Source organism: Saccopteryx bilineata, chromosome 2 (assembly GCF_036850765.1).
Source record: "Saccopteryx bilineata isolate mSacBil1 chromosome 2, mSacBil1_pri_phased_curated, whole genome shotgun sequence".
Classification (NCBI taxonomy): Eukaryota; Metazoa; Chordata; class Mammalia; order Chiroptera; family Emballonuridae; genus Saccopteryx; species Saccopteryx bilineata.
Genome location: NC_089491.1, coordinates 56439941 through 56457915, shown reverse-complemented (window position 1 = coordinate 56457915; position 17975 = coordinate 56439941). Strand labels below are relative to the sequence as shown.

The following is a 17975-nucleotide window of genomic DNA, read 5'->3' as shown; positions in this document are numbered from 1 at the left end:
CAACTTAGCCCAGTGAAATTACACTCTGGACACATATCAGACTCCCTTCAAGGCTTATTAAAGCACAGGCTGCTGGTTGAATAGGACCAGAGTTGCGGCCAAGAATTCTAATCTCTCACAAATTCCCTAGTGACGCTGTTGCTGCTAGTTAGGGGACCACACTTGGAGAACCATTTCCCTTTCTCCGTATTTGTTTATATAAAGATTAAGTATTAATTAGGGCAGTATTAACTCCACACTTCTTTTGCACTTGGAACTGAGCTGACTTCCTCTGGTACCCTATGCCTGATTTCAGGTCATATTTTCGATTTACTTTTATTGCCATGGATTTTCAAGATCCAAAAGACTATCTAATTAAAAATATGTCAGGAGAAGCATTTCAACTCCAACTAGTTTGTACTTTTTTTTTTTTTTTATTCTTTTTTTTTTTTTTCTCATTTATTTATTTATTTATTCATTTTTAGAGAGGAGAGAGAGAGAGGAGAGAGAGAGAGAGAGAGAAGGGGGGAAGAGCAGGAAGCATCAACTCCCATATGTGCCTTGACCAGGCAAGCCCAGGGTTTCGAACTGGCGCCCTCAGCATTTCCAGGTCGACGCTTTATCCACTGTGCCACCACAGGTCAGGCGAGTTTGTACTTTTAATTACAGGTTAACATAATACCATGTTTCAAAATTAAAAATGGTTTTCTTCCTGACCAGTGGTGGTGCAGTGGATAGAGTGTCAACCTGGGACACTAAGGTCCCAGGTTTGAAACCCCAAGGTTGTCGGGTAGAGCACAGGGTTGCTGGCTGGAGCATAGAATCATCAACATGATCCAAGGTTGCTGACTTGAGCGAGGGGTCACTGGCTCTGTTTGAGCCCCCCAGGTCAAGGCATGTATGAAAAACAATCGATAACAACAAAAGTGACGCAACTAAAAATTGATGCCCTTCCTATGTCTCTCTCTCTCTAAAAAAAGAAAAAAAGAAAAAAGAAAAGAGTGGTTTTACACCTTAAAAAATAAAAACAATTTCCATGAGCTGCATTTTCAGAAGCAAAATTTCACACTACCAAGAAAAGAAAGGATTTTTCTACATTACTGACAAGTAAACCCCCAAACAATATTGTAACAGAATCACATCAAAGGAAGAAAAGATGACCACCAATAAGTCAACCATCATCCAGGGCAAACTCATGTATCAGAGAAGGAAGGTATTTTTACAGTAATTTGGACAAGTTTGCTTCTTATGAGCATCACATTCTAGAATGGGCCAAATTTCAGGAGGAACCATGCAATATTTATAAATCGTCAACACAAATAGTCCCCCAAAAATGCACCTACTGCAAAGAATCTTTTGACTTTTTCTCAGGCCACACGCACTTTTCTTCCTCGTTTACCTGACGGGTCCCACAGCCTTGGCAGGCTCTCTTGAGCATGGCTGGCATCCGCTTGAGGGCTGACGGCTTTCTGTAATACTGGGGATATGCTTTGGCCATGCAGTTACTGGTGTCTTTCGAGTCTGTTGTCGCCTGGATCTTGACTCTTTCACATCCCTGAGATGAACAGTAACTGTGGCCATCCCTGTGGCCTTGAGCTTTGAGATACAAAAACAGCAACCTGTCCAAAACAGAAAGCAACCCACTGGGTGTTAGACTGACTCTTAAAAACTACTAAAAATTCCTCAAATTAACTAAGGACTGAAAGGTATATTCCTCTAATAAGGTAAATTTTCCCTAAAGAAAAATAAATTATAAAACTAATGAAGTTATTTATTTTTCCTTTCTATCCTCCTAGAGTCCTAAGTCAAATTCAATGATGAGTCAAACTCCTTTAGAAAATACCTTGATAACCTGATTCAGTTGTAGAAGATATCAAAGTTGATTTCTAGTTTGAATTAGTTCAACAGGTGATTTGGGAGGATGGAATTTGGCTTGGCTCAAGAATTCCTTGGAAAATTTTATACTTGTATTAAGTTTAGAATTTGATAAATGAGCATGTTTTCTTTTTCTTTTCTTTCTTTGTTCTTTTTGGTTTATAAATCATTTTAGTTTAAGGCATAAAATTCGAATAAAAACAGCAACTATGATTAATTTGGCTAGGACTAAGAAATGGTTTCAAATCAATTCCTGTGATGTTTACTAAGAGCAGATGGGCCTGAAGTCCTTCTGTCTGTACTTTGGCCAAAGTCAAATGAAAGGAGCAGTCCCACCGACTCTGATTTATCCTCCTACTGCCAAGATGAATGGAAAAGTAACTTCTAGGCAGCAGTCCAACATCTGTCAGCAAACCTCATCCTCCTAAAGCAAAGGAAGTCAATATTCAAAAGGACTTGATCAAATGTGATTGATTGCTGAAGATCAGGAATTCACATTTTAATACGAGGTCAATGAACAATTCAAAGAAGCAATTATGAGGAAAACATCAACCATCCCAACATCCAGTGATTCTAACCTATATACATAAAGAATGAGAAACCTGATTAGCATGGGCCTTTTGATGTATAATTAAAATCATCAAAATGAACAGAATAAAAAATTAGAACCTCGAAGGCCAAGGGATTCTAGAAATACCCAAATGATGACACATTTCTCATCTTTTTACACATTTAATCATTACTTTGTGATCACCAGTCTTTCCTTACAAATCTGGTTGTTCTATTTATTTTTGTGAAAAACCAACTGGGAATGTGGAAGTTCTGTCATGTGTAATATAAGATGTAGGATATGTCTAATTAGAAGTTGAAAATCAAAGACTACTATGATTTAAAAAAAAAAAAGATTTAAGCTGACCTCACTGACTGCTCAAAGGACCCTGGAGGGCAAATAAGTTGCACCTTATTCAAAGCCTACCAAGGCACTTGATTGAACTCCCAACCACATTCCCCCAATCAAACTTGCCACCCTCACCCCAGTCTGAATGTTGTCTTCCCCCAAACATGCCATGCCACATTCTTCCATGCCTCCATGCATTCATCCCACATTGTTCTGGAGATAATTCACCCATCTTTTTCCATCTCCTCCTACTCATTTCTCAAGAGTTCGCCCCAGTGTCTCACGCTTGTGATGTCACTGGTTACCTTAGGCTGAACTTCTAGGTTACCTCAGAAGACACACTGAGTATCCCACAATAGGACTCTGAGCATTTAAACTCTCCACTCTCCAATTTCCTGCTTTACATGCCCACATCCTTTAACAGACTGTGAATTCACAGAAGAAATGCATCTTATTTACATTAGTGTCTTACTATGATACCTAGACAATGCAATAGAGGAGGAATATCAGCTTAAGGAATGGCTAGGAAGCATGCTAGTTGCTGGAAGAGGACAGGAGATCGAGCCTACCATCACCCACTGGCTGAGAGACTGTAACTGGATAAGAGCAGACAAAGCCAACAGGACCCCAGGTGAACAGGATTAGAATTAAAAAGTGGAAAGATGCAGCCTAGAGAAAGTTGAAAGTAAATATGCCATGGTTATACAGTGATTTTAAAAACTCAAGGTTAACTTGAGATAGCTTTAAAGGAAAAGAAAAGCAAGCTTCCACTGAAATATGAACTATATCGCATGTAAATAATCAACTTGCAGAGTAATTATTGGAGAGAAATTAGTTTAAGTTTCAATTGGGCCCATGGGTTCTTTATGGACAAGGGTAATTTCTCTCTCTAAATTGCCTTAATAGGTATATGGCAAACATCTCCACTCAATTCCTACTGCCAACTATAATTATGAGTCATTCTAGTCCTCTAAGCCTCTAATAGTGATGAGCAAAGAATTACCCATATCAGCTGATTGTCTAAAGAGCCATCACATCATAATCTATTCTTAGTTAGGCTGAAAAACTAGTAATTTCACCATTAAAGAAAAATAGCAGTAATTCTCATTCACTGGTTGAGCTGCATTACCCTGTGCTGGAGTCAAAATAGAATTTCCTCTCAGACTGCTTTCTCTGCAATTCTTCCAGTGAATTCACAGGTTCATAATCTTCTGTTTTGGATAACGAGCCATTATGCCGCTGTAAAAAGCCAAAAGTAATCTGAAACAACGTGTTTGAGGGATAGCAGAGGCCAACTTGAATCCAGTCATTCCTACCAGGGAGAGAAAATGAAAAAGATGAATTCACACTTGAGCTGATATAGTTTGGGCATTACAACATATGCAAATATTAGCATGATTTTTCTCCTCCCTAAAAGTCTGCAATGTACTTAGCCACTAAACAATGGAAGTCCTGAACCCTGATACTAGTGAATCATCCACCATTAAATGTTAACCAAATTTCTCCTATCAATGTATTTACAACAATCACATGGCTTACAGAAACTTCTTGGTTTCAACAGGGCTTCCGGGAGGAATGTGAATAGAAGCTGGATAAGACGGACTTTGACACGGTAAACAGATAATAAAATGAAGCTACATAGTCGGGCACGTACTAAGAAGGACGAAACGCTGGTCGCCTGATAGTGAAGGTGGGTACTGCGAAAAGCTTTCCAAAGAATTTCTTTGTTCATAAATACATTTTTATCATTTACTATTACATTAGGGTAAATAGCCAGTGGTAAGATTTCTGAATATAAAGGTGTGTGCATTTTAAAGCTTCTGATGCATATAACCAAAGGGCCACAGTGTTTTTTCTTATCTAAAATCCTCAGATATAAAATTAATACTTTTTAAAACCATTAAAAATATTTTCCCCTTTCTATCATTTACTTTTTGGAGGGTTTTTAACCATGATAAAATATACACAATAAAAGATTTACTGTTTTAGCCATTTTAACTCTCCAGTTCAGTGGAATTAAGTATAATCACAAGGTTGCACAACCATCACCACTGTCCATTCCCAGAACTTTTTAATCATTTTAAAGGATTTTTAAAACATATGTAACAGGGTCTTAAAATTGTTCACACAGGTTTCTCTCTCTAATTCCACTGAAGAATAATTAGAAATGCAGACCAAAATGTATATTTTTTTTAAAAAAAATGTTCTGTGCAGTATATTTATAATAGCAAAGGGAGGGGTGGGCAGGAGGGAAAAAAACTAAATGTTTATGGGGGAAGGGAGTAGTAAATAAAATTTACTATAAAATACTTTATTTTATAGTAAATAAAATAAAAGTAGTAAATAAAATAAAATAAATATCCATATGCTCAGAAAACACATAAGGACAGAGAGAAAAAACACTATCAATGTTTATAATGCCTCCCCCTATTTAGGAAAATTATAGGTTATTTCAATTTTCTTTATGGTTTTCTACATTTTCCTTATTTTGTTTCATGAATAAGTACAGCTTTCATAACTTTTAAACTGTAATTTTCAGAAGTGGCACTATGACACAATCTATGACCTCTCTATAATTATATTAAATTTCAAAAATAAGATTGTCCATCTCTTCCTCTTGCCTCTGCCCATGATGATGTAATTTTCACAAACTTTCAGCTAACTAAACTAGGAAAGTCTGACTGAACTTCAAGCCCATGTAGAGTTTTGAAACTTTTGGGTTCAGCTTTTTTTTTTTATTCTAAAATGTTTCTACTTGGTACTTGTTCAAAAGTTATGCATGACACTGACAGGACCCTACATACCTTTTGGTTGTAACATCTTGCCTAAAATTCATAACCTGCCACAAATAAGTTTTTGGATTAGTTGTTGCCCTTTGTTATTTCTCATCAGTCCTCTTTGACCTCATTTGTTTCATTCATTGACTGCTCTGCAGAGTGAAGTGGAGTGGAGATGGGGTGATAACATCAGATAGGCTTTTAGAAACCTCACCCTAGACACTGTGGACTAAGGACTGGAGGTGGGGGGACCAAGTAGGACCCAGACAAGCGATGATAATGGCCTGAACTCAGCCACACACAGTGGGGGTGGAAGGAAGCAAGGAGATTTGAACAGCAATAAAGACACAGAACTAACCGAGTTTGATCACTGATGAGAATGAGAGATGAATAAGGGAGAAGGAAGAGATAAGGATGAGTCCTGGGACTCTTGGCTTGGCTGACTCAGTAGGTGGGGGTGCAACTTTCCCACAAGGACATATAGAAGCAGCAACAAGTGTCACTGGAAATAGTAATGGTTCCATACAGAGAGCTTGTGCCAGAGACCTCACATTTCAGAATAAAAACATTGGTCATCATGTTCACTGGTCCTTGGAAGTGACCTGGTTAGAACTGACTTCCTAATGTCCACCTCTTAATTTCTATTGTGTTTTTTATGAGCATTCTGGTCAGAGCATTATGACCAATCAGATGAATAAGCCATTTCAAATTTTTAGGTACATATCTGAACACTTTCCTATTGTCTCGTGGGTTAACTAATACACATAACTAGACTGATTTAACTCTGCCTTTCAACATATACAGTGTGTCTGTTAAGTCATGGTGCACTTTTGACTGGTCACAGGAAAGCAACAAAAGACAATAGAAATGTGAAATCTGCACCAAATTAAAGGAAAACCCTCCCAGTTTTTGTAGGATGATGTGGCAGCATGTGCGCATGCGCAGATGATGACGTAACACCGTGTATACAGCGGAGCAGCCCACGGCCATGCCAGTAGAGATGTGGACGGTACAGAGGAAAGTTCAGTGAGTCCGTGGCTCACTAAATTCGAATCTGTGACCAAAGTGCAACATGAATATCGGCGCGTTTATAACGAAGTGCCACCACATAGGAATAACATTACTCGGTGGGATAAGCAGTTGAAGAAAACCGGCAGTTTGGTGGAGAAACCCCGTTTTGGTAGGCCATCAGTCAGTGACGAGTCTGTAGAGGCTGTATGGGATAGCTACCTAAGGAGCCCTAAAAAATCTGTGCATGAGCCCACATCGAACTACACTGAATAGGTATGAAACTGGGAGAGTTTTCCTTTTATTTGGTGCAGATTTCACATTTCTTTCATCTTTTGTTGCTTTTCTATGACCGGTCAAAAGTGCACCATGACTTTACAGACACACCACCCCTCCCTTTCTAGCTTCACTTCCTGTCACTTCCCTTGCCACACCCTACCCTCCCATCCCACTGCATCCATCAGCAGCTGACCAGAACTAGCCCTTCCCCAAGGTGGTTGCTTTTGTAACAGGGCAGATCATTTAGTACCCCTTTCTCAGCACAGCCTAGCCCAACTCCCATAGGCAGGATTAGTTGTTCTATCCTTTGTCTGCTAAAAATCAGTGTTGCTTTTTGATTTTCTCAAGTTTTTTTTCTACGTGTATAGTGTGAGCTCTTGGAGAACAAGTACTTTTCTTACTCATTGGTTTTCCGGCACAAAGTAAATGCTTGGATAAATTAATGTAAAAAGAGAGCCTCAGATTGTAAATAATGTTATTTAGACAGACAACTGAGAAATCAAGAAGGGATAGAAAGATGCTTTCAGGCAGGAGTGGCAAATACCTGGCATTCACGCCATAACTCTTCCACCTCTTACCCACTGCAGACATTACTAATTAATCACGTTACTCTCTTCTGTCAAATCTAAATCTGGCCGCAAAAGTCTTTTTTATTTTCCAGGCAACCAAGTGCTCAGTTGGAACACCACATAAAACTTCTTCCTATCCCAACTAAGGAGAATTGAAGTATTTAGCAGACTGTATTAGAGGCTATTGTTAAATGGCTTTCTTCATACAATACCTTGACCACAGAGAAAGAGAAATTATTTTTTAAATGAAAGGATTCAACTAGTATAATTTCTTAATTGTATTTTCATAAAATATACAGCCTCCCACAAGAGGAAGGGAGTGCATGAAATCTGCATTCTTACTTGCTACAAAGGAGCTGTGTTATTTTCTCCACTACATTCCTACTTGCTCAACTATTTGAAGGAACAGTAATAGAAACATACTTGTTGAAATTTATGAGGTATAGAAATACAGTCTTCAGTGCTGGCCCATTCCAGTGGATGGTGTAGCCCTTCTCCAGCATGATCACAGGCTGATACTGCAGAAAGACAGCCTTCTGGTTAATGCCCCGAAGCACCATCGGGTGCGATGGATACTCATCTCGTGTGATGGTCATAGTCAGATTGGGAGTGCTCCATGTCTGCACATAGACCTTCAAGAAATAAATTAAGAACTAAGGGGAAGGGCATAAAAATTCAAAGAACTAAACACACATTTCCAGCACAAAGCCAAGTGTCTCTGCTTTCAAGAGAGATTCTGTGACCTGTGCCAAACTAAATGAGTAGTAGCCAACTTCATCCTAAACCACACTTACAACGAAGGCTGCTTAAACTGAAATGGTAAAAACAGACCATGCATTCTGCTAGCCAAGACCGTCATCATCTCTTCCACTACCACAGGCCAACTTATTCATCAGAATATAAAACCTTTATGGCTTATGTAGCCTGTCAAAGAAATCCCTCAGTCTGAAGGATACACATACAAGAAGTTAGTAAATTAATGTGAAACTGATACCCTTACTCAAATCTGCGAGTCTTTCCTCTAAAACAAGAGAAGGAAAATGTAAATATCTTAGAGTTTTTGGCTTTCAATTTTCCATGACCTATATCAACCCAAGAAGTTGTTTTTCTTCCCTTCAAGGAAAAAAAGGGTTAGAGAGCACTCTGCAAAAACTGGGAAAACATAATAAACGGAGAAATTTGAAAGACCTGAATTTATTTCGGTGGCATTGGAGCCCCTCACTGTGCCAAAACAAAGCCTTCCCCTAATGCATCCTCCAAAGGACAGACCTCAGAACAATTTCCTATAACAAATGAGTATCCTGGAAAAATTTCCCCAGATATATTAAAATATCTGCAGAATACTGTATTTAATCCACACTACTTCTCTCTAATTTTCTCTTTCCATAATTTCTATAGTTTGTCCATAACTGATTTCTCAGTTATACATCCTTTAAGCCAGGAAATCTTTTTAACTCTCATTCATGTCTGACTACTTCAATATAACATTCTTCTCAACTGACACCACTTAAAAATTTTACATAGAGACAGGAAATATATATTTTGAGACTACTGTCTTTATTTAAATATATATTTAACCTATACTTTAATATATTGTATGTAATTTACATTATATATAATTAAGTATGTTTATATTATATATAATTAAATAAAGTTTACATTAAGTTATATAAATGTAGGTTATATGTAATATGTTAATAAAATACACACACACACACACCTACATCCTGCCTTCTTTCAAATCCAAAAAGGATCAGAGGTAGTACATGTAATCTTAATTCTCCTTACGTTACCACCTTTCTTCCTAAGCACTTTTATCCACTGGGTCAGCAAAGAGCAGACATTTCATTAAAATAAACTTACAAATAGCTAAATAATGTTTGTCATGTCTTGAGATCCACTTGCTTTTATCTCTTGCCTAAAAGCATGCAGTATTATCCATTAGCTCAGTAGAAACAACAAATGGCTACAGATCTGAGCTCCCAGCCCAAATTCCAAATTCTCAGGACAAGATTTCTAACCTGTGGCCCTACCATTCCCAGAGCCTCCAGGACAGAATTAGATGACTTGTTCCTTTCTTCATCTTCAAATAAAAATAGAGTTACTAACCTGGTTTGTAAGATAGAAGGATCAGGTTCAATCTCAAATACATTAGAAACCAAAGAGTTTTTAGACCCATTTATAAACAACTTTAAAATATATTTTCATTAGTGAGTACATATCATTTTAAGACAAATACACAAACACACCTTTGAATACACATGTCTAGCAAGAAATTTAACTAAAACCACAGCTACAAAATAACCTTTTTTTTTTCATTTTATTTTAATTCTAGAATTTATATTGCTCTCTAGGTATTGATGAGTCAACTTAATTTAAGGGGGCGATTATGATTAAGAATAAAATGGGCCCTGGCCAGTTGGCTCAGCGGTAGAGCGTCGGCCTGGCGTGCAGGAGTCCCGGGTTCAATTCTCAGCCACGGCACACAGGAGAAGCGCCCATTTGCTTCTCCACCCCTCCCCCTCTCCTTCCTCTCTGTCTCTTCCCCTCCCACAGCCCAGGCTCCATTGGAGCAAAGATGGCCCAGGCGCTGGGGATGGCTCTGTGGCCTCTGCCTCAGTCACTAGAATGGCTCTGGATGTGACAGAGCAACGCCCCAGAGGGGCAGACCATCGCCCCCCGGTGGGCATGCCAGGTGGATCCCGGTCGGGCGCATGTGGAAGTCTGTCTGACTGCCTCCTCGTTTCCAGCTTCAAAAAAATGAAAAAAAAAGAATAAAATGAATGGAAATGAGAAATACCAAATAACAAAGAAGCTAATTTTACATTAAAATAAACCACAAAATCTCTCCACTCTTTACTCCTCTTAAGTCCTTTGTCTTGTCTATAGACAACAATATTTTTAAAGATTTTTTTTTAACTTAAGAATCATAACAGGCTTTAGCCATCAAGATTCAAAATCAGAAGAGCAATGAAGAATTCTGTTCCAAGAAGCTCCCAATATAGAAGGCTTCAGTGGTAGAAACCACTGGAGACCCAAGAAGTTGAAATGCAGAAGCCCACGAACACACCCTTGATAGGCAAAGTAGCGAGAGCTTGGGGAAGGACTTCATCACAGACTGGTCCTTCCAGAGAAGAACCCTCCCTATAAATAAGAGCAAGTAGCAGCAAACCAACAAGGATGGCTTCTCTCGCCTTTGGGACTACCAGAACCCAATTCCCCTTAAAAGATCCCTCGCTCTTCCCGCATTTCTTCTGTCCATGCTCTAATTCTCCTTTTCCTTTATCTTTTCTCTTCCTTGACATCTATTATTAAATCCTGCCCTGTAATTGTATAATATATGGAAATAAAACACTGCTCCCTTCAAAATTCTGTGCAACCCTGTCTGCAACCTCTCCATCCATCCAAACATCGCTATTAAAATCATCGTTGCAACTTAGAGCTCTGCTCGTCAAATACTACTAATCGCAGCAAGCATTTCACTGTGCCAAGTCATGGGCTAAATGCTTTATATACAGTTATGAATTTATTGCTTCTCGGCATTTTGGCTAAGATCAAGTGCAGTACAGTTATGAATTCTATCTTCACAACAGCCTCATATGAGAGGAACTATAGTAGTATCCTTGTTGTACACAGGCACAGAGTAGTTAATTAACTTGCTCAACTCATATTTAAGGAAATAATAAAGCTAAGATTCAAACCCAGGCAATCTGGTTCAAGCATCTGTGCTCTTCATATACTACCACCCAATTTAGTCCCCCCTCTTATACTGGGCATCCAGTTAATAAACTCACACTAGCTTAATGTTTCCAAAGAGGTGTTTCCCAATGTACAGCACCCCCTTCATATCTTCACAGATATTACATCAAAATAAAATTCAAAGAATTGCCTTGTCTACTCATGTCCAATTCCCAGCTCTGTCTCTGGGAACAACTTGCTTTCATATGATACTGCTATTCTGTCCCAAATTCAGATTCCCATATTTAGTAGAATAATACTCTGAAAGAAAAGAATAAAGCTCCCTCTCTGGAAGCAGAACTGTAGCCTAGCAAAAAATGTGGTCTAAGACTCAGGAAATACAGGTTTGCACCCCAACTACATCCCAAACATAACTAACCAAGGGCAAGTAATCCCGCCTCTCTTGGACTCAGCATTTCTACTTGTTAAATTGTTTTGGAGTGGGAGAACTAGAAAAAAATTGGTGAGTCCATGGTTCCTACTGAATTTTTCTCTTTGCTTTTTCTTTTCCTAAAGAAAACTATGCTTTGGAAACTATCAATCATGCTGAAGAGCTGAAGATTGCTCCTCACAGAAGCAGCGATGTCGGGAGTTGGTAAGGAAGTGGGCATCCCAACACATTCTGGCCTACCTGGGCGTAGTTCCCACTGCACACCACTGCGTTCCACTCAGTGACGTTCACACAGCCAGGATGGCGGATCAGGTAGTTGTCAACTCTGCCCACGTAAGCGTCCTTGTATCCTGTTACAGAGCCATCAGTGTCGTGGAATATGGAGTTCTTATCACCATCCAGCTCACAGTCTTCAAACCAGGGCCCAGGCTTCCCAAAGAAGACATTCAGAGAGACCTGACGGCAGTGAAAAACAAGGACATCAAAAATGAGGGCTCCTGCCACCTTGGTCAGCATCCCCTGCAAGGATCCTTCCTATTGCATGATCATTACAACCGCTTTGAGATTAAAGCAGTTCTGAGTCACAGTTCATAGTTGTCAACTAAGGCACCCAGTCAGTCAAAGTTGTCCGTTAATTAGGATATGCTTAGGGGGAAAAATTTCCAAAGCCTTGTGGAGTTCAAGTAGCAAATGTTAAACTATATCTTTGGTGGTTTCCCTTTCTTCCAGTTAAAAACTATTACCTGTTCTCCAGACAAAGCTATCTCCAATAAGAGAAATTAGAACAGTTGTAAGAAGGGGAATTAATTAATATATATTTGTTTAAAATTATAAACTTTATACCTAAGATCTGTGCATTTCCCTGTATGCAAATTATACCTCAATTAAATAAAAATCTGGGCCCTGGCTGATGGCTCCAGTGGGTTGAGTGTCAGCCTGGTGTATGGATGTCCTGGGTTCAATTCTAGGTCAGAACACACAGAAATGACCGTTTGCTTCTCCTCCCTCCCTCTCCTCCCTTCTTTCCCTCTACCCCTCCTGCAGCCAGTGGTTCCTGGGCTCTAAGGATAGTTCCACTGGAATGCATCAGCCTTAGGCACTAAAAATAGCTCAGTAATTGAGCATTGGCCTAGATGGGATTGCCAGGTGGATCCCAGTTGGGCACATGCCAGAGGTCTGCCTCACTATCTCCCCCCACCTAAAAAAAGGAAATAAAAAAAAAATTAATTTATAAATAAATAAAAAATCTGTAAATTGTATCTTCCAAGCTAATTATTTTATTTCTCTCCAAGTGCTTTAGTTACTTGCTCATATGATTCCCCCCACCAAAAATAAGTACGGTTATTAATAAGACTGTGATAACACAGTCTAAGAACTGCCTTAGTGTGACTGGGTGACTACTGCCCTCACGATAACCAGCTGAAAAGGGTATGTACCACTTTCTCCTCAACATAAACCAAGCCCAGCTCTGTAACTTTCATGTCAGGTGGAGTCCACTTAAAGCCTTTATTGATCACATAGTTCACAGCTGCAAAGCACGCTGTAGATAACCTGTTTTATAGTCCTTAGCTGCTTCTTATTAATTGTAAATTACAAACATTATTTGAGCTATGCAGATATACCTCAAAAATGCTTCTATGTACTCATCACCCTGGGATGTTTTTAAATCAACTAAACATCTAAATGATAATCAACTCAATGAAAAATCAATAATGTTTGGGACAAGTGGCTCTAGGGTCTCAGGTCCAGGCTTTTTTTTTTTCATTTTCCCTTATACCTTTTCTGGTTATATCTAAGAGAAATCTAGGGCCTCTTGGTCCATCTCTTAGATAAAGCAAATTTGACAAACCATTCCCTTTATGAACTATTCCCAGGGCATCACCACCATTGGGAACTCAGGCTGGTGAACCAGTAGACTTAAATAGAATGAATTCTCTTAGGCTGTTAAAACTCCACAATTTCAACCAGTGCAACATCTAACAAACTTGATTTCCAGTATGACCATGTCAGTGGTCACTGAACTCTCTGCATGCAGGGATCCATGTGGGCAGGAAGTGAACAGTCAAACTCCATACTAGAGCACTGATCCAAAGCCCACCCTATTTATGTGGGACGCTAGCCACTAGAATAGCCCTTCCTCTTCCGCTGGAGTCATGTATCCTAAAAGAGAACCAGCTAACTAAACTGACCGCAATTTGCACCTGTGCCTCTGTTCCATGCCTCGGCTATTCTAGCAAACCAAATACAAACTCTGGTAAAAATATCCGCAAGGTCTATTTTGAACTGGGCAACCACAGTTTGCCTGTGGGCACGAATGAGAGCACTATTAGCCACTTTCTACTTGCTGCCACCTGTGGGAGCAGGGAGAGAGATGGTCTGAGACTCAATCTCTCTATGTTGCTGTCATCTTAAAACTGCAAGGCAGGGCAAGTATGTAATCATATTGTCCAGTATATTAAGGGTAACGAGCGTCCTGACAAAACTAGGAAGAAAACTATTTTTGTGGGCTTCCATATTGTAAACAATTATTTCTAAGTCTTCTTTGCAATATTCATAAACACCTTCCAACAGTTTCTATCAGATATAAAACAATTTGTTTCGCACCACCCCAGCATTCCTCTTCTTTCCTAACCCTTCCTTCATCCTGTATTTTCCCAGAATAGATATCAGACAAGTAAATTTCCAGGCAGATCCCAAAGGTCTTCCTAGATCATTATACTGAATGTCCCACAACCACGTCCTCTTGCTTTTATGAAACTCTACATTCCCTCTTCCCATGTCATCACTTTGGGTGTTTTTCCTTTTCAAGATATCACTTGAATGTTAAAAAATACCCCAGGTCACATGGGACTTCTATTCTCACCTTGAATTCAATGTGACAAAGTGAGTAAAATCAAAGGTTTCATCTGCATACATTGCTCCCTCCAGTCACAAAGACTTGGTACTATTGCTTTGTTGTGGGTTTTGTCTTTGGGAACATGCTATCCCTCCCTCTGCCGCCACGGTCACTGTGTGAGAACCCTAAGAACATACTTACATGTGGACCAAACTTCACAAGGGAGATGTTATTTCTGGGGGTTATCTGCCAGGTATTCTTCATGAGGAAGCCAATAGCACTGGTATACCTATCTGGAGTCGGCACGTATTTTTTGAAAGTGCACTTGGTGAGATGGATGGGCCCGTCGTAAATCTGAAAGCCTCTAATCGGGAATGTCCTGTGGAAATACAAGATTTTTTTTAATGCATATGGGCCTGTTCCTTTAATAACACTTCACTTACATATGTGTTTTATAAATACTATTGAATATTTTACAAACAAAAAGCGCAGTTCTAGAATACAGTGGTAACCAAGACAAGATACCTGGTCAACTGAAATATACACTATAGTGTGAAAGGCAAGTAGGAAAACAAAGGCTAATTACAGATGAGTGCTATGGAGACAATAAGAAATAGTAATACATTTCTTATTGTCAAGTTGGGTAGGAGAGACGCTATTTTGGATAGAATGGAGGCCTCTCTGAAGTGGTGACTTTTGCTTCCTTGAATCAACCATTTAAAAACTTTTATTTGGTAACTCATATACTTTAATTTTGGTTCCAAAATCTCTAATATGAGAACAACAGATGAATTTGCTTAAACTGACAGAACTCCTTTCAAGCCACTAAATGATAGTACTAAGGTGAAATGATATACTAAATAGTATGAAAGTACAATTCCTGAAGCATCACCATGTCAAAAGGCTAGCCAGATTTAGAAATCAGTTTTATTCATGTTCCTCCTTTCTGTTCCAACATGAACCCCTTCATCATATATTATTAATCATAATTAATGTATAAAACCCATAATATTCTGTATCCTTTAAGTTTCTCCCCTATTAAATTCTTTGAATGCAGAGGATTTCTATAGCAACTAATTAGTTTGCGACTTGGCAGTGTTTTACAATATATGCTAGCAAAAAATCAAGTAGCCTGGCTAAAATATCTATAAATCTTCATGTATTTCTAAGGATATATCCCAAAATACTTATCTTCTGTAGAAAATGTTGTGACACAGTGAAATAAAAACTGGATCCACAGACTAATGAGGAATCTGCTTTGGAAAACCTTCCTTAGCAAGAAAGCAATAAGCCTTTTGAAATAAAACTGGAGAACAATGTAAAATAGAAAGAATGAAAATTGAATTGGTTGCCGTCAGAGTGCAGCCCATACCAGAACCAATGTAGCTATTTTTTCTTTAATCTGCACATTAGAAGAGGCAGCTATAGCCTAAATGTGAAAAGCACAGCACTGAAGCCAAAGTAACAGGCTTGAAATCCTACCTCAGCTACTTTTATTAATGTATTTATAAAGCAAGATGGTGATAATACCTACACCTCATTAGGCGTTGTGAGGATTAAGTGAATAAAAAAGTATTTAGAACAGGGCCTGATACATCATAAGCATTTAATAAATGTCAGCTATTAAAATTCCACAAAGTTCCTTTCCTAGTAGCTTCTGTGGTCTTAAGGAGTTCTACACAGAGCGTAGCATATAATGATGTTCAATATTTCCCCAATGACAAGCACAAGGGGAGAGGGACCAAGCATAGGTCACTGTCTGCTAGAAGCTAGTCAAGCCCTTCCCCCAACCCCCCCCCCCAAGCTAAAAGTCCATCTGTCCCACCCCCTGACCCGCCCCAGCTCAATGCCCAGGTGGAATGTGTAGCTAAGGGAACTGTCGCTTCAGGAATTGACATTTGCCCTGAGGTACCGCTTCTGGAACACTTGTTTTTCTCCACCTAGTTTTCTCACAGGTAAAATAAGGACAACTATAAACTGGGTCTCAGAACTGAGGATACATTAATTACTTAATAGTTCCCTAAAAGCTCTGAAGACTCTTTCTAGTATTAAGTGCAAGTTTAATGACTCTGATTATTTTGACAGAAAACATGCCAAAAGTCTACCCCCTTACCCCTTCAACATCTGAAATACTGTTAATTATACGGCGTGGTTAGGTTCTGAGTCAGCTTTGGCATCTAGCAACTTCTCTAGGACTCTTTTCAATAGGTAATTTCCTTTTTCCAGTGGCTATTTCTGAAAACCAACATCGCAAATTGAGGGAAAACTGACCTAATGTCACAGTTTATGGTTTGGCAACTTTCTGTGGCTCAAGAAAGAAAGAAAAGAAAGAAAGAAAAATACTACCAGTTTATATAAGGCCTTAAGTAAGGAATGAAAAAACAGATAGGTTCCTTCATTATAAAATTATTAATGAAATCTAGATAGCATTTAATAGTTAATGCTCCAAAATTCCAGAGGGTAATACACAAATAGTTACAGTGATAATAATAATAATTATAATAATACTAAGATGAAGTAGGAAAAGTGTCACAGTGGAAACCAATCATCCAGAATTATTACAAAAACTTCCATACGGATTAGGTTTCCATTTATTGTTTAAATTCAACCCTCAGATGCTAAAGCAATGCTTACCTATTCCTGGGCAATGTCCGAGGCTTCTGGTCTATCCCTCCGGTGCCTACATACTTGTTCTGACCACCCTGGTAGCCGTAATTCCTGCTCTCCCCAACAAAGAGCGATTCGGATACCTCCTGGCTAGAACCTTCATCACTTGGGAAGCTTCCATCACTGTTAGAATGAGAAGGATCATTCACTATACAGCTCTAGGAAATTTATATTGACCCTCGAATGAAGGCAAGCTAAAACTCAAAAAGTTAAAACACTTCATAGCAGCCAGTAGCTTTAACTAAAATATATTACTGAGTCCTCAGAAAGTGTTTCTAAACTGTGAACATATCTCTTATTTGATACAAATTAATTGTATTAAAAATTAGTAGTTTTCAAATTAGATTTAAACAAGTAAAACTTAATTTGGCAGCAACAGTTGATTATTCTAGTCTCAAGCAACAGTATTGCAAATGGGGAGAATAAGCTTGCCCTGAATACAACAATTTTGATGACAAGTATGTTTAAGGTGGCAATGAGAACATTTTTCAGGAGAATAATATATAACACAAAAAGTTCAGGTCTTAAAGACCACTGAAAAATCTAACCAACTTCTAAGAAAGAAAATATTTAACGTACTCTCAGCTTTTGCTCCCTTTCTCTTTAGTCCCATTTTTTTAAGAACTTTACTGCTAAATTGGTATGAATTCGACTAATCGTTAAAAATGTATATCTGGCCCCCTAGTGGTATCAGGAAGCAGATGTTAACTTTTTTTCAATGCCAATAAATGGTATAACATTCCAGTGTGTTATCCAAAAAAAATAAAATAAAAAAATAAAATCAAGGGTTATTTTACCTACAGCTTCAAAATAATCAGAGAAGTATTTTTTAAGTAATTACAAACCTGGCGAAGGTGAGTCCTATTCCATTATCTGCAAAGCTATAAGAAAAAAAAAAAGAGAATATTTTAATTTACCACATCATGTAAGAAGAGGTATTCTCTTGATGTTTAATTGT

At 38.5% G+C, this 17975-nt stretch overlaps 1 protein-coding gene and 1 long non-coding RNA gene across 4 annotated transcripts in view; one reads left to right on the top strand and one right to left on the bottom strand.

The window, feature by feature from the left end:
- CEMIP2 (cell migration inducing hyaluronidase 2) overlaps window positions 1-17975 on the bottom strand; it is an 81846-nt gene that overhangs the window by 11503 nt on the left and 52368 nt on the right. For all 3 annotated transcript variants that reach the window (XM_066257100.1, XM_066257099.1, XM_066257101.1), the window contains 7 exons: window positions 17863-17898; window positions 16985-17140; window positions 14552-14729; window positions 11755-11970; window positions 7809-8017; window positions 3882-4064; window positions 1379-1598 (listed from right to left, as the gene is read on the bottom strand). In XM_066257100.1, coding sequence (XP_066113197.1) covers window positions 1379-1598; window positions 3882-4064; window positions 7809-8017; window positions 11755-11970; window positions 14552-14729; window positions 16985-17140; window positions 17863-17898 — 1198 coding nt within the window. The remainder of the gene's footprint in view (window positions 1-1378; window positions 1599-3881; window positions 4065-7808; window positions 8018-11754; window positions 11971-14551; window positions 14730-16984; window positions 17141-17862; window positions 17899-17975) is intronic.
- On the top strand, window positions 4315-12003 carry LOC136324355 (uncharacterized). Its single transcript, XR_010729075.1, has 3 exons — window positions 4315-4442; window positions 11640-11718; window positions 11874-12003. It is a non-coding gene; the product is annotated as an uncharacterized lncRNA (long non-coding RNA).